This window comes from Bombus pascuorum, chromosome 8, assembly GCF_905332965.1.
Source record: "Bombus pascuorum chromosome 8, iyBomPasc1.1, whole genome shotgun sequence".
Lineage (NCBI taxonomy): Eukaryota > Metazoa > Arthropoda > Insecta > Hymenoptera > Apidae > Bombus > Bombus pascuorum.
In genome coordinates, this window is record NC_083495.1 from 17,224,422 (window position 1) to 17,236,319 (window position 11,898).

Below are 11,898 nucleotides of genomic sequence, written 5' to 3' on the forward strand. Positions count from 1 at the left end.
ACCAGAGAGGCTATAGGAACCTATACCTATACCTATGTTCAAGATAGCAAAATCCTTTTTCTTGTAAGATAGATAAAGATGAATAGAATGCCTCTATCTCTGTCCGAGACATTGTCACATATGCGCAGAACGAGAACCTTCTTGTCTTCCATGTTGATTTTTTGCAATTCAATTTTCGAACAGTTTCTTCTATACTTTCGGTATATGTGTGTCGAGATCAGTCCATCTGACCGTGATCGCAATTCCTACTCTTTGATATGTACCTATTATATTTATATTTTGAGGTAATAGTTTAATTTTTTGGTTAAATAAACAAAAACATGGATTATCATGAAATACTGCTTCATTTAACAAAATTTAATAAAACTGATTATGGTATGATAACATTTTTTATATATTAAAATGAGTAAATTTTATAATCATTAAAAATTGTTAATGGGAGTTTTATAATTTTATAAGTTGTAGGAAAGGCTGACTTTGATGAAAATTTGCAGAAGATTTTACAAAAAGTGCAACTAATTTTAGTGAAAAATGATGAAAACCTTGTAATTAACAGCATTGAAGATGAAAATGAACCTGTTGATATTAGGTAATATCAGCATTTTTTATAACTCTTAAATTTAATATGTTGGCATCTGAATTTCAATTTTTTAATTGCACGTGCCATGATATAAATTGACAGTATAAAAGACAATTTTGTTATTCTTTTCTTTAATCAAATAAAAAAAAAAAAAAAAAAAAAAAAAAAAAAAAATGCTCAAAATCATTTTACATTAATGATAAACAAGTATCTCTGGCATCTCAAACATTTAAAAATATTTTGTTGATGAATAAAGTGCAATGCATTATAAAATGGCATGTGACATGTGATGGCTAACACGTTAAAAATATAAAAGTTATATAAAATTATTTAAAATTAAATGCAAAGATGTCTAATTTCTAATGTATTTTTAGATATCGGTACATATATATCATCATATATGTTTTACAAAATATAAAGAGGAATAATTCCACAAACGATAAATCTTTACTTAGTGTTAAGCAATTTCGTACTGTAAAAATTTGTATAGAATTGGTAATTGCCATAGGAATTATATCTTGTCTTTTGCCTGGTGTCGGAGTTGACATGGCTAAATTATGTCCCAGAGTTATGGTGATCTGGAAGGAAGATATATCAGATTTCCAAGTATGAATTATAGTTATTGCATTAAAAAACACTAATTGGGAAAATTAAAAATATTTCCTTTATTTCAGAAATATAAGAGATTAAAATTTACAGTTAATTCTATTGTAGAATTATACGATGATATTATGTTTCGTCCTGCAATACTTGTTCAAATAGGATCCATATTTGCTGCACTTTTACAATTATCCTATGCCCCATTGATAAAACCACTTGAAAACACTATACCAATTCAAGATGGAAATGAAAGCAAGGTTAAATTTATAATGACTAAAGATATATATGATAAATTAAAAAAAGATCAAGAACACTTTATATGTTTGTTTCATAAGTTATTAAATAACTGTCCCTCATCTATATGCATGAAAGAATTGATGGTAATTCTTGGCATTAAAGGAGTACCAAGATGGCTCCAACGTGAAACCCGCAAATATTTAGTACAACAGCTAATGCAACCTAATGGAATTATTTCAATCGTAACTATTGTTTGTGAAAACCCATTGGATTATGGACAACATTGGAATAAATTGGATACTATTTCCCGATTAATAGCTACATCACATGGAAATAATTTTGTAGAATATTATAAATCCATATGCTCACAAGTACATTTTACAAATTATTTTTGTATTAACGATTCATATTTATTTCCTTGAATACTTGATAATTTTAGGATAAACTATATTTGTTTCAGTTACTGAATCTTTTAAGTTCAACCCGGATTATGCATTCGGCAACAATAGCAAGCTACTGCATTACTATATTTTATGAATACAATCCGATTGTTTGCTATGAAAATATTGTAAAAGTAATATGTAATCCATTACTAGTAAATTTAGAAAATGAACAGAAGGTGAAAAGCGAGGAAGAAGTGGAAAAATGTATTGAAAATTTAACAAGATGCTTTGTCACCACGGAAAGTAAATTTAAAAAATTGCCTTCTGAACTTTTAATGAAAGTAGCTATTCCTTTATTTTCATTATATAACACTGTTAGACAAAGTGCTTATGTACTAAAAGCTAAACTGAAACAACTTGTACTACTGCTTTTATATGAACAACCATTAAAAACTGATCTTTTTGCTGCATTTCTTGGACACAATGTAAATAGTAATTTTGGGAATTATTTGAAATCAAAGTTTGGACCAACAGGTGGAATTGAAATTCTTGGATTAGATAGGACTTGCAAATATGACGAATTTGCGGACACTTTATTTGATTTGACGTTTACTACAAAAGCTCTATCAACTAAACTGTTTACCTATTTATTAAAATTTCTATCAAATTCCATAAAAGTAGATCAAATGGAAGCTCAAAATATGTTAGAAACTGAGGAAGATACAATGGAAAAGATGGAAGAAAAATTAGCAGCTGTGAAACTTCTATCAAGTTTAGCTAATATATCTGTTGTGCAAGAATCACAAGTTGAAGATCCAAAACTAATGTTCTATTTTATAAAATTATTACTTAATCAGCATATAAAAAAAACACATGATTTGACAGCAGATGAAGACTGTGAAATCTTATATGTAGGCTTAATGTTAGTGAAAATGATTTTAAACGAAAAAAAGAAATCTTTAGATTGGACAGTATTCAATGATTTTGTAAAATTCCTGAAAGAATGTTGTGCTTTTTCAAATATTCCATCACAATTGTTAATGTTAATGCGAGAATTGATAGAAGTAGTTGAAACTAAAGGTAGACCAGAAAAAAGACATTATCAGGACGTATCAGCCAGTTGTAAAGTATCAAACAAATTCGAAAACGTAATTCGAGATCTTGCGGATCCGTTACTACCTGTACGTGCTCATGCACTTGTAGTTCTTACTAAACTAATTGAAAATATGGATCCATGTACTATTTCTAAAAAAACAGTTCTTCTACAATTATTTATGGTTGGTAAAAAGAATCTTTTTCTGATTTCGCTCTCTTCTAATATATTTTGTGTATCGTATATCTTTTTTTATAGGAAAATGTGAAACATGAAGATTCGTTTATATATTTGGCAGCAATTAACGGATTATGTGCTTTAGCCACTTCATATCCAGAAGTAATTGTTAAAATATTAGTACAGGAATATATTGATATACCACAGCGTATTTCTGGTGGAGACATAAATGTAGAAACTAGAGTTAAGTTAGGAGAAATACTTGTAAAAATGACCAGAAATTTAGGTATGTCTTGTACAGATTCCTTTCCCCTTGTATATAAAATTTTTCAGAATTATATATTTTTATAGGTGAAATGGTATCGTCTTATAAGAGTATTTTAATAAATGGATTCTTATGTGCTATACGAGATGCAGATTCTTTAATGCGAGCATCTAGTCTTTCTTGCTTGGCTGAACTCTGTAAAGTACTAGGTTTTCGTTTGGGAGATGACGTTATTGAGGTATGTTCAATTAATTTACATAAATATGAATATTATATAAAGCCATAAAACGTAGTTCTAGCAAGTGGAGAACGATTTTTCATGAAATTGACAATTATGTATTTATATAAGATTCCGTTTTTTCGTTTTAAAAACTTACTGTACATATACTCTTGACTTGTAGATATTGACTTCATGGAACTTGGTATATTCTTGTCTATCTGTCATATTTGCTATTTTATTAATGTAACTCAGGAAGGGTAGTCAAATGTTGACTTTCTAAAACAACTTTTATCTTATAAATTACTAGAAACATTTTCTTTAAACGAAAATTTTATTAAAAAATTTTTAGTTTTTATTTCAGATTTATTTTTTCACAAAAAATTACCATTTGATATTAATATATTTCATATCATATTTATATTTTATATCATAATGAATTTTTACTAAAAACATATGTAATTATATACAATTGAATTTAATATATATTTAAGTACATTATGCTTCGAATATATATATAAATGAGTTTTAATATAAATCTTTAGGTGATCTATTGCATTACCAGTATCGTAAAAACAGACAAAGTCCCTGAATGTCGACGAGCTGCAGTTATGGTTAGCACTTTATTACTCCGTGGTCTTGGAAAGGATACATTAACAAGCCTGGGTAAAGATTTGATTGACTTATATCGTGGCCTTAAACACTTACGAGACAACGATGAGGATCTAATACTGCGTTTACATGCTCAACAAGCGCTGGAAGAATTAGATCTAATAGTGCAAGACTTCATCCTTGCTACTCCAAAACTTGAAAAAAAAATTATTCTCTAGGTTTGTAATAATGAGTACCGTTATGAAAAAATATAGTTTAAGAATATTTACTATTTGGTTCCTACAAAGAATATTTATATTCATTATTTCTTTTTTAATGTATAAGTTTGAGTTATTTGTTATAATTCTAAATAAAAGCAAATATAATTGATTTTGTTTACCATAAGTCTCTGACCAAAGTATTCAAATTTTACATATTTTTATACACGTCTGGAAAATTTGTCAACGTTATTAATTTATTCATTGATTATTGTCCCCATTTTTTTCTCTACAGAAACAAACATGTTTAAGGCTGTTGCTTTGAACACAACATTCAGTTCTCTTCGCATTGATACATTTTGTCAATACCTAATGTACTGATAACAAATATTATTATTAATACAATTATAGTATTACATATTATATATATAGTATATATATAATATATAATACTATAATATATAATACTATTAATACAATACCATTACTATATCAACAACATATCAGTACATATATTCGGTAAAAAGGAGTATATTGGAATTTAGTATCGAAGAAATAGTTTTGTGAAAAAAAGAGTTTATAAAGACTTCACTTGATGAGCATAAGAATAATAGAAGAAGGAGAAATTAGATACATGAATGAACGATTACGGAATATACAATTAAGAAAAAGTACGAGTGAATTTCACTTATATAGATAATTATTTTAAGCTGGCTAAAAATGAGTGAAAACAGTACAATCTGTTACCAATGAGTATTTTGTATGAACAATAAACAATAGATCTAATTATCACTTGATATAACTAGACTGCGAATGTTTATGGAAATTCATATTTCTGTAAATATAATTAAAGAAATAGAACCTAAACAGAAATTTGTTTCATCTACTAAATGTCATGATAAGTACTATATATTCTTAGTATATTTTGTATATTTTTGTATATTATATGTATTTTGTGCATTTTTGAAGTTTTAAATTCCTAAATAATAAATGCTCAAACATCCACAGTCTAGATGTGACAAAATATTCGTGTTAAAAATCTCAGTTGTTAATGTAATATGAGGAAATGTTAATGATGCCTTGTTATATATGTATATGTCTGAGTCTGATAAAAATATGCTTCATTGGAAAATAAGGGTATATGCAAATACATACTTTTTGTAATCATTATACATGTAAAGTGAATACATTGATGTTGGTTCGATGCTGTTGCACATGTACTACACTATTAAGAGAATACACTACCCTATACTTATAAAATATATACTTTTATCATCCTTAAAGTTTTAAGCGAATAGAACGTTGTATCGAAGGAATTTATCAGAATTCAAATTTCTGATAAAATTAGGAATGTGAAGAAATATTTTGCATAATTTATTTATTTTACAATGTAGTATTTTTATGATACTTCAATTACCAACCTTTTAAATGTTTACTATAATGAATAATTTTGCCATTTTGTAATATTTTTTTCTTTAAAAAAAATAGTGAAATAAAGTTAAAGTCGCATTAATATCATTTGAAAAAGATCTAAATTTTTCACCTTGTAATAACTTATCAAAAAAAAATTCTTCAATTCTTCTTTATGGCAGCTTTATATATACAAATTTGTCGACAAAGAAATCGGAATAGTAGTGAACTAATGCATAGAAAATTTATTTTAACAACTTATTTAACACAATCGGAAAAAATGGAAAAACAGAAACGACTGAATTTCTAAAGTATTCATTAATCAATACATACTTAATTAGACAAGTCTTAGAATGTGGACTATAAAAATATCGTATCTTTCGAAAAGAATCCAGCTAAACGAATATCATCTCGTTTAAGACATACATACAGCCTTTGTGGTTGGGGAGTTGAGGTTGGCGAGGGCCTTGGTGTTACAATTCGTAAAATAAACTCTTTACAGCAAGGTTCTGGGAATGTTTTAAACTTATCTCCAGCAACATCTACGTCTGGATTACTATTGAGGGAGGTCATTATAAGAGCAGCCTAGAACATACAAAGTTATCAATAGCATATTACTTTTGTTAAATAAATATTTGTATTAAAGAGTATTACAATCTAGATGATTAAAAAATTCGGCTCTTAGATATTTTCATTCTCTTTGTACTTAGCTTTTGTATCAGTAAAAGTGACTAAAGTATTAAGAAATTCAATGTAAACAAAACATCTTGTATAGTTAAAGCGTGAAAAATAAAAATTAAGTTCTTTATTTATTTAGTAATATCTTCACATGTTAGAAGGTGTTGATTCAAAAAGTGTCGTCTAGATTAGAATACCCTTTGAAATCAAGTATTAATTAGTACTTTTTGAGCATCTCTAAACATTGTTGTTATTCGAGAACCGATATTTCCATTGGATCCACCTGGCACATCCACTTCCTTTCCTCGCATTAACTGGATGAGAAACGAAGTAAATTCTTTAGAATCATTGTTTCCACCTAGTTTATGTTGTAAAGAATTTACTTGTGCAACAAGAGCTTCCACACCTTCTACGTCCCGAATAATTTCCTGAAATGAATTTACTTAATTTCTGAGTTTCCTTTGTTTATTTATACAGATAGATTTGTCATTCTTTATTATAAAACCATATATTATATTAAAAAATATGTTTCTTTTATATGAAAAAATTATTAATTTGGGAGATATTTTAATTTCAATATTATATGTTAAATGGTAACTTTCAAAAGTTTTGTCGAGCGTCTCGGCTCATGATGATAAAAAAGTTAACACCATGATACCTCCTTTGAAACCATTGAACTTTGTTCTACAACATTTTTCATTGGAGATAATAATATAAGATGTATCATCCTGCATAACGTAAAATGTAAATTGATAACTATATAGCTTGAAGATACCTCATACACATGTAACTTTTGATGAATAGGTTTCGTAGCATATTGTAATTTATTAAGTATACTGATCGTAACATCAGGTAGATTTGGTAAAGCATCTTGCTTTTGTTCGCTCAAAGTGTAAAGCGCTGCATGAGTCAACGCGGGTAAGAGAAGTTGAGCAATTTGGCCTATGCGCTTTGTACTTAGGAAATGCAGAGCTTTTTCAGCTTCCCTTGTGTCATCAAATAGACGTTTTTGTCGATGCGCAGGTACAGGCAGGGCTGAACTCCAAGTCGTAGACCATGGATTATTGGGAATCAGCATTCTTGCTGATAAGTGACCTATATTAGATAATAGATTATATAATTATAGGTTTTTCTTTAAAGTTTCTTCATTTTATAATTTTAATTTAAAGAGTATAAGGAAATTGATAACAAACCTTTAGGTTGACCCCATTCGTCCGCTACATCCTCCTCGATCCAATCTCTCGGGGAATACCAACGAATGAAGTCTTCCAAAACTGCTCCAGGATTCGCTGCCTATGTTTAATAAGTTGTTTGATTAATATTTTATATAAGAAATTTTTTCCAAAAAAAATATTACCAACTTCGAAAGTCAAAGGTATGAAATAATTTCAATTTTATATTCATTTTTTTTTACACATGTATATATGCAACACAGATAAAATTACTCGTTTACTTGTTAAACAGCATATTAAATATTGTAACCTTTTTGAGACAGGTAATGACAGGTAGCGTGTCACATACCATATCGCAATGAAAGTAGACTTATGTCCGAAGACGAAACCGCGGAACAACGGTTTCCTGTGATTAAAATACGAGTTGCAACTTTTATCGAGAAATGTAACCGTCAGAACAAATTATCGAAGCAGCGCTCGCTGAGGCTGCTGCTTCGAATGCAGTAGACGTAGAAGGAATTAACAGTGAATGTTCAAAAGACTCAGTCATGATTATACGAAGACGCGTTGCCGCCCATCAAATATTCGGGAAAACTTTGCATTCCGTTTTCTCATTGCCCATTGAGAAAGGCATTGCTATGATGTATCAGCGAATGACAGGACAAAGACTCGAACAAAAGAGCCGAAAGTGGTGTCATGGTTGATCATTGATGAAATATCAGTGATCTTTTACGATAATTAGCGAACAATTCATTTAGGACTGCAACAATTCAAGACCAATAAAAGACTATTTGGTGGGATAAATGTATTTCTCTTTAATGACATCACGCAACTACCACCAGTGAAATGATATCGATGTTTTGTACAGCCATAGCGATGTGCCGTAGAGATTAATTTATGGCACCAATTTTCTTTCTTCAAATTCATCATTAATATGGGGCAAATGGATGATATAGAGTTTATCGATCTATTAAATAATTTACGGTTTGACGAAGAAATAACTTCAAGTCGATACAGGTCAAGTCAGCTTTGAGCGACAAGCTTATGTACAGAAACGATGTACGCTTCCAAAGGCAAATTTGTAAAGAAACTATTCAATTTCATCACGAAATTTGCGAAATGTACAAACGCAAAAGTGCACAGAATGCATGTAATATAAAAAATATATATAAAATACCCAAAGTAGAATATTTATTATATTTTTTAATAGATAAAACGAATTTCTGTTAGATCTCTATTTCTTTAATCGAATCGTCTAATTAAATATAACGATTTAATTAGATTATAGAAATATAAAATTACAGAAATATCTGCAGTTTAATTATTATAAATTAAACTTTTCAGATATCTTCACAGGTAAAAAGTGTTGATAGTGTTCGCGTGCGACAGCTATTTACGTAAATCTTCGAAGTAAATAAAATGTACCTATATATATGATCTTCTTTCGTTCTTAGGGTGAGTAAAATATGGTGCCAAAGTTTGGTCATCTATTTGTGAAACACCTTGCATAATTTATTTTTGTATTTTCACCTTGAAAGACTCCATGTCGGACAATAACGAGGCACTCATTAATCTGGCCCGCATTTCCGAAGCATGTTTGCTAGTTCCAAGCTGCATCATCACTTGGGCATCTTCCTCAAGTTGATCTTCTGTTTTCGGTACAGGATCCTGTGTTATCGGCAGATATAGAGGATCTCCAGTTTGGATTAATCTGAATAAAATGATTATTTGATCGAGTATTTTTATTTCTCAACCTCGTATCATTTGTGACTATAACAATTCAAAATGAAATGACATAGTTTTGAAATTTTTCATTTAATTAAATTTTACTATGAATTCGTATCACGAAGAATGTAAAACAGAAAATAAAAGTAAATATTCTAAAGTGCGGTCTAACATAATTTACTATAGTAAACTATAACGATACTATTCGAGAGTCGATTTACTATATCCATTATTATTTCAAATAATGGTATATCTATCGCGAAGAAGGCCACGTTTCACGAAACATAACGCGTGCGCGTAACACATAAATGAATTCGTTTGTTTAACGCGTAAATTACGAAAATTATTCCACGGAAAGTTATTATTACCGAGGCATTTCATCATAAGAAATGATTTTATTATAAACGATTTTTCAACGATGTCAGTCATATTGATTATATTTTGATTAAAATAGAATCATTATTATCCAGGAACATGTCATTACATAGGAAAGAAAAATAGGGTGTTGTAAGTAAGTTAGCAAACGTGCGTCGGCACAAAATAACTTTGAATGAATCGATCTTTTCTAGAATTTTTAATACTTCGAACAAGTGAAAATAAATCATTGACGCTATATCTTCCCTGACGATTATATACCAATTTTCTGAAAACGAATCGTTATTCGTAATTAAATACAAATATAATAAAGAAATTATGCGAGTAAATAAATTAAATAAAAATTTATAAACATGACATTAAATTTAATTTCTTTTCATTGTCTATGTTGAAATGAAAATAGGCATTTAATTTTGTTCACGCTCTAAGCATCAAAATTAATCGGTCGACGTACGTGCAATAGGTAATATTTCATAAAACGTGGCTTTGCTAGAAACGTGTTTAAAACAAAAAAACTGTTAAACGTGTAAAAATAAAAAAGCAACAACTAAGTTTTATACTTGAGCGAAGGATGTTTGGCTAATCGTCCTGCTGGTTTGTTCCACAGCAAATGTGTCGCTTTCTGCTGTGTTCTCGACGACGAATCGTCCTCGTTCGCTGGTTCCTCAGAGGTGCATTCGAAAAATTCCTCTTCTTCCGATTCTGCTACAATCGGAAGGAAAACATCGTTTAAATTATACGATCTTATTGTAAAATAGATTTAAAATCTTCGTTTCGTTTGAAAAATAAATAATTAATTTAATTGCTTAAATTTGTATCCCTCTTATTGTATCGTTCTTTCCTTTATTATCTAATTTGTTATTTTAATAATATTATTCTAACAATTTACGTCCAAAATACGGACTATCTTTTAATAGATAAGTTTATAATTGTATTATATTATAAATCTTCACAACTTGAAGAAGTATCTACACTACGTATACTACGTTCCTGTAAAATTTATTATACATGTATAGAAATTTTAATATAGTATAATTTTACGTAGATACTAAACTTCAAATTTAAAAATTTATAACATATACATATATATATATATAGCAGATCTTTGAAGAATTACCTGTTTCAAACTCGTCAGTATCTGCACTTTGAGATTTATGCGCCATTTCTTCCCTTGCTTTCTTTTTTTCGATACAACAATTCATCATCTAAAGGAATAATGTTTATCGGTAATTTGAATTTAATTTTATTTACTAAATTTAATACAAAATCCTTTTGTTACATATTTTTCTTAAATTAATATTATACTAAAAGAAATAATAAATTAATTTTAAACTATCAAGTTCAAGAAAAAAGAATTAACGAAGAATAATGCAAAAATATTACCTGAAGTTTTTGATGTAATATACATGTTCTTACGGAATCCGGGAATCCTGGGCTCACTCTGAAATAAAACAGGTTTATTTATCCACTTTTTATCATAATTTCGAGAACAATAGCAATGCACGTTTCGATACAACATATCAACAGTTTGTAATTACATTGATCGCGAAAAACTTTTTGTTTTATACTAATTGCAAATCATTTTTATTATATAATTATTATGTTCAATAGCTTTAACGTGCAACGATAATTCCATTTTCAGAATGTTACTTTTCTACTTTTATATTAAAAGTCTAAGTTCGTATCATGTATTTATTTTTTAATACAATCTGCATTTTGTTTATTTCTACATCAAGTTATTGGAAAACTTTACGATTATAGAACGAATAATAATTGAAAAAATATTATTTATTTTTAAATAATTATTATCTTTAAATTAATCTTAGATATTTTTATTTGCGAATATTATTTTGTAAATATAAAAAAGCGTAACGAAAATAACGATGAAAATTGTTACGATGACGAAGCAAATCAGAAATCTCTCAAAATGTTCATATTTTGTTTCCGAAAAGACTTCGAGGCGGCAAATAAAGTTCATTTGAAAGATGTCATCATCTTCCATATACAGGAAAATCCTCATACGTTAAACATTCATTGTATCGTAGCACTCTTATGACACGATTGACGCGGTTATATTGGTCAAATTTGAAATCAATCTGGATATGTATATAGAGGCTATAAAATATTTACTACAAGCATATGTTTAATAAAAAATTAGCATACAGCATAAACAACCA

The 11,898-nt window shown here is 28.6% G+C and overlaps 3 protein-coding genes across 5 annotated transcripts in view; 1 reads left to right on the top strand and 2 right to left on the bottom strand.

Annotated features, from left to right (window-relative positions):
* LOC132909574 (mediator of RNA polymerase II transcription subunit 4) overlaps window positions 1–11,898 on the bottom strand; it is a 105,186-nt gene that overhangs the window by 82,368 nt on the left and 10,920 nt on the right. The gene's annotated exons all lie outside the window — the stretch shown is intronic.
* Window positions 128–4,533, top strand: LOC132909525 (transport and Golgi organization protein 6 homolog). 2 transcript variants are annotated; one of them, XM_060964402.1, is made up of 8 exons: window positions 128–375; window positions 460–589; window positions 955–1,186; window positions 1,255–1,788; window positions 1,878–3,077; window positions 3,152–3,356; window positions 3,422–3,573; window positions 4,098–4,533. In XM_060964402.1, exons 1-8 carry the CDS (start codon window positions 321–323, stop codon window positions 4,380–4,382), a joined length of 2,793 nt encoding a protein of 930 aa, XP_060820385.1. In that variant the 5' UTR covers window positions 128–320; the 3' UTR covers window positions 4,383–4,533. The 2 variants fall into 2 exon arrangements, with proteins under 2 accessions (XP_060820385.1, XP_060820386.1); XM_060964403.1 differs by having other exon boundaries at window positions 466–589.
* The window catches only part of LOC132909526 (rab3 GTPase-activating protein catalytic subunit), a 32,712-nt gene continuing 26,815 nt past the window's right edge, over window positions 6,002–11,898 (bottom strand). Inside the window, exons 7-14 of one of the 2 annotated variants that reach the window (XM_060964405.1) lie at window positions 11,105–11,162; window positions 10,839–10,926; window positions 10,282–10,423; window positions 9,152–9,332; window positions 7,643–7,742; window positions 7,225–7,544; window positions 6,674–6,877; window positions 6,002–6,356 (exon numbers count right to left, since the gene is read on the bottom strand). In XM_060964405.1, coding sequence (XP_060820388.1) covers window positions 6,132–6,356; window positions 6,674–6,877; window positions 7,225–7,544; window positions 7,643–7,742; window positions 9,152–9,332; window positions 10,282–10,423; window positions 10,839–10,926; window positions 11,105–11,162 — 1,318 coding nt within the window. In that variant the 3' untranslated portion in view covers window positions 6,002–6,131. Of the gene's footprint in view, window positions 6,357–6,673; window positions 6,878–7,224; window positions 7,545–7,642; window positions 7,743–9,151; window positions 9,333–10,281; window positions 10,427–10,838; window positions 10,927–11,104; window positions 11,163–11,898 lie in introns of both variants that reach the window. The other variant, XM_060964404.1, reaches the window with a different exon arrangement.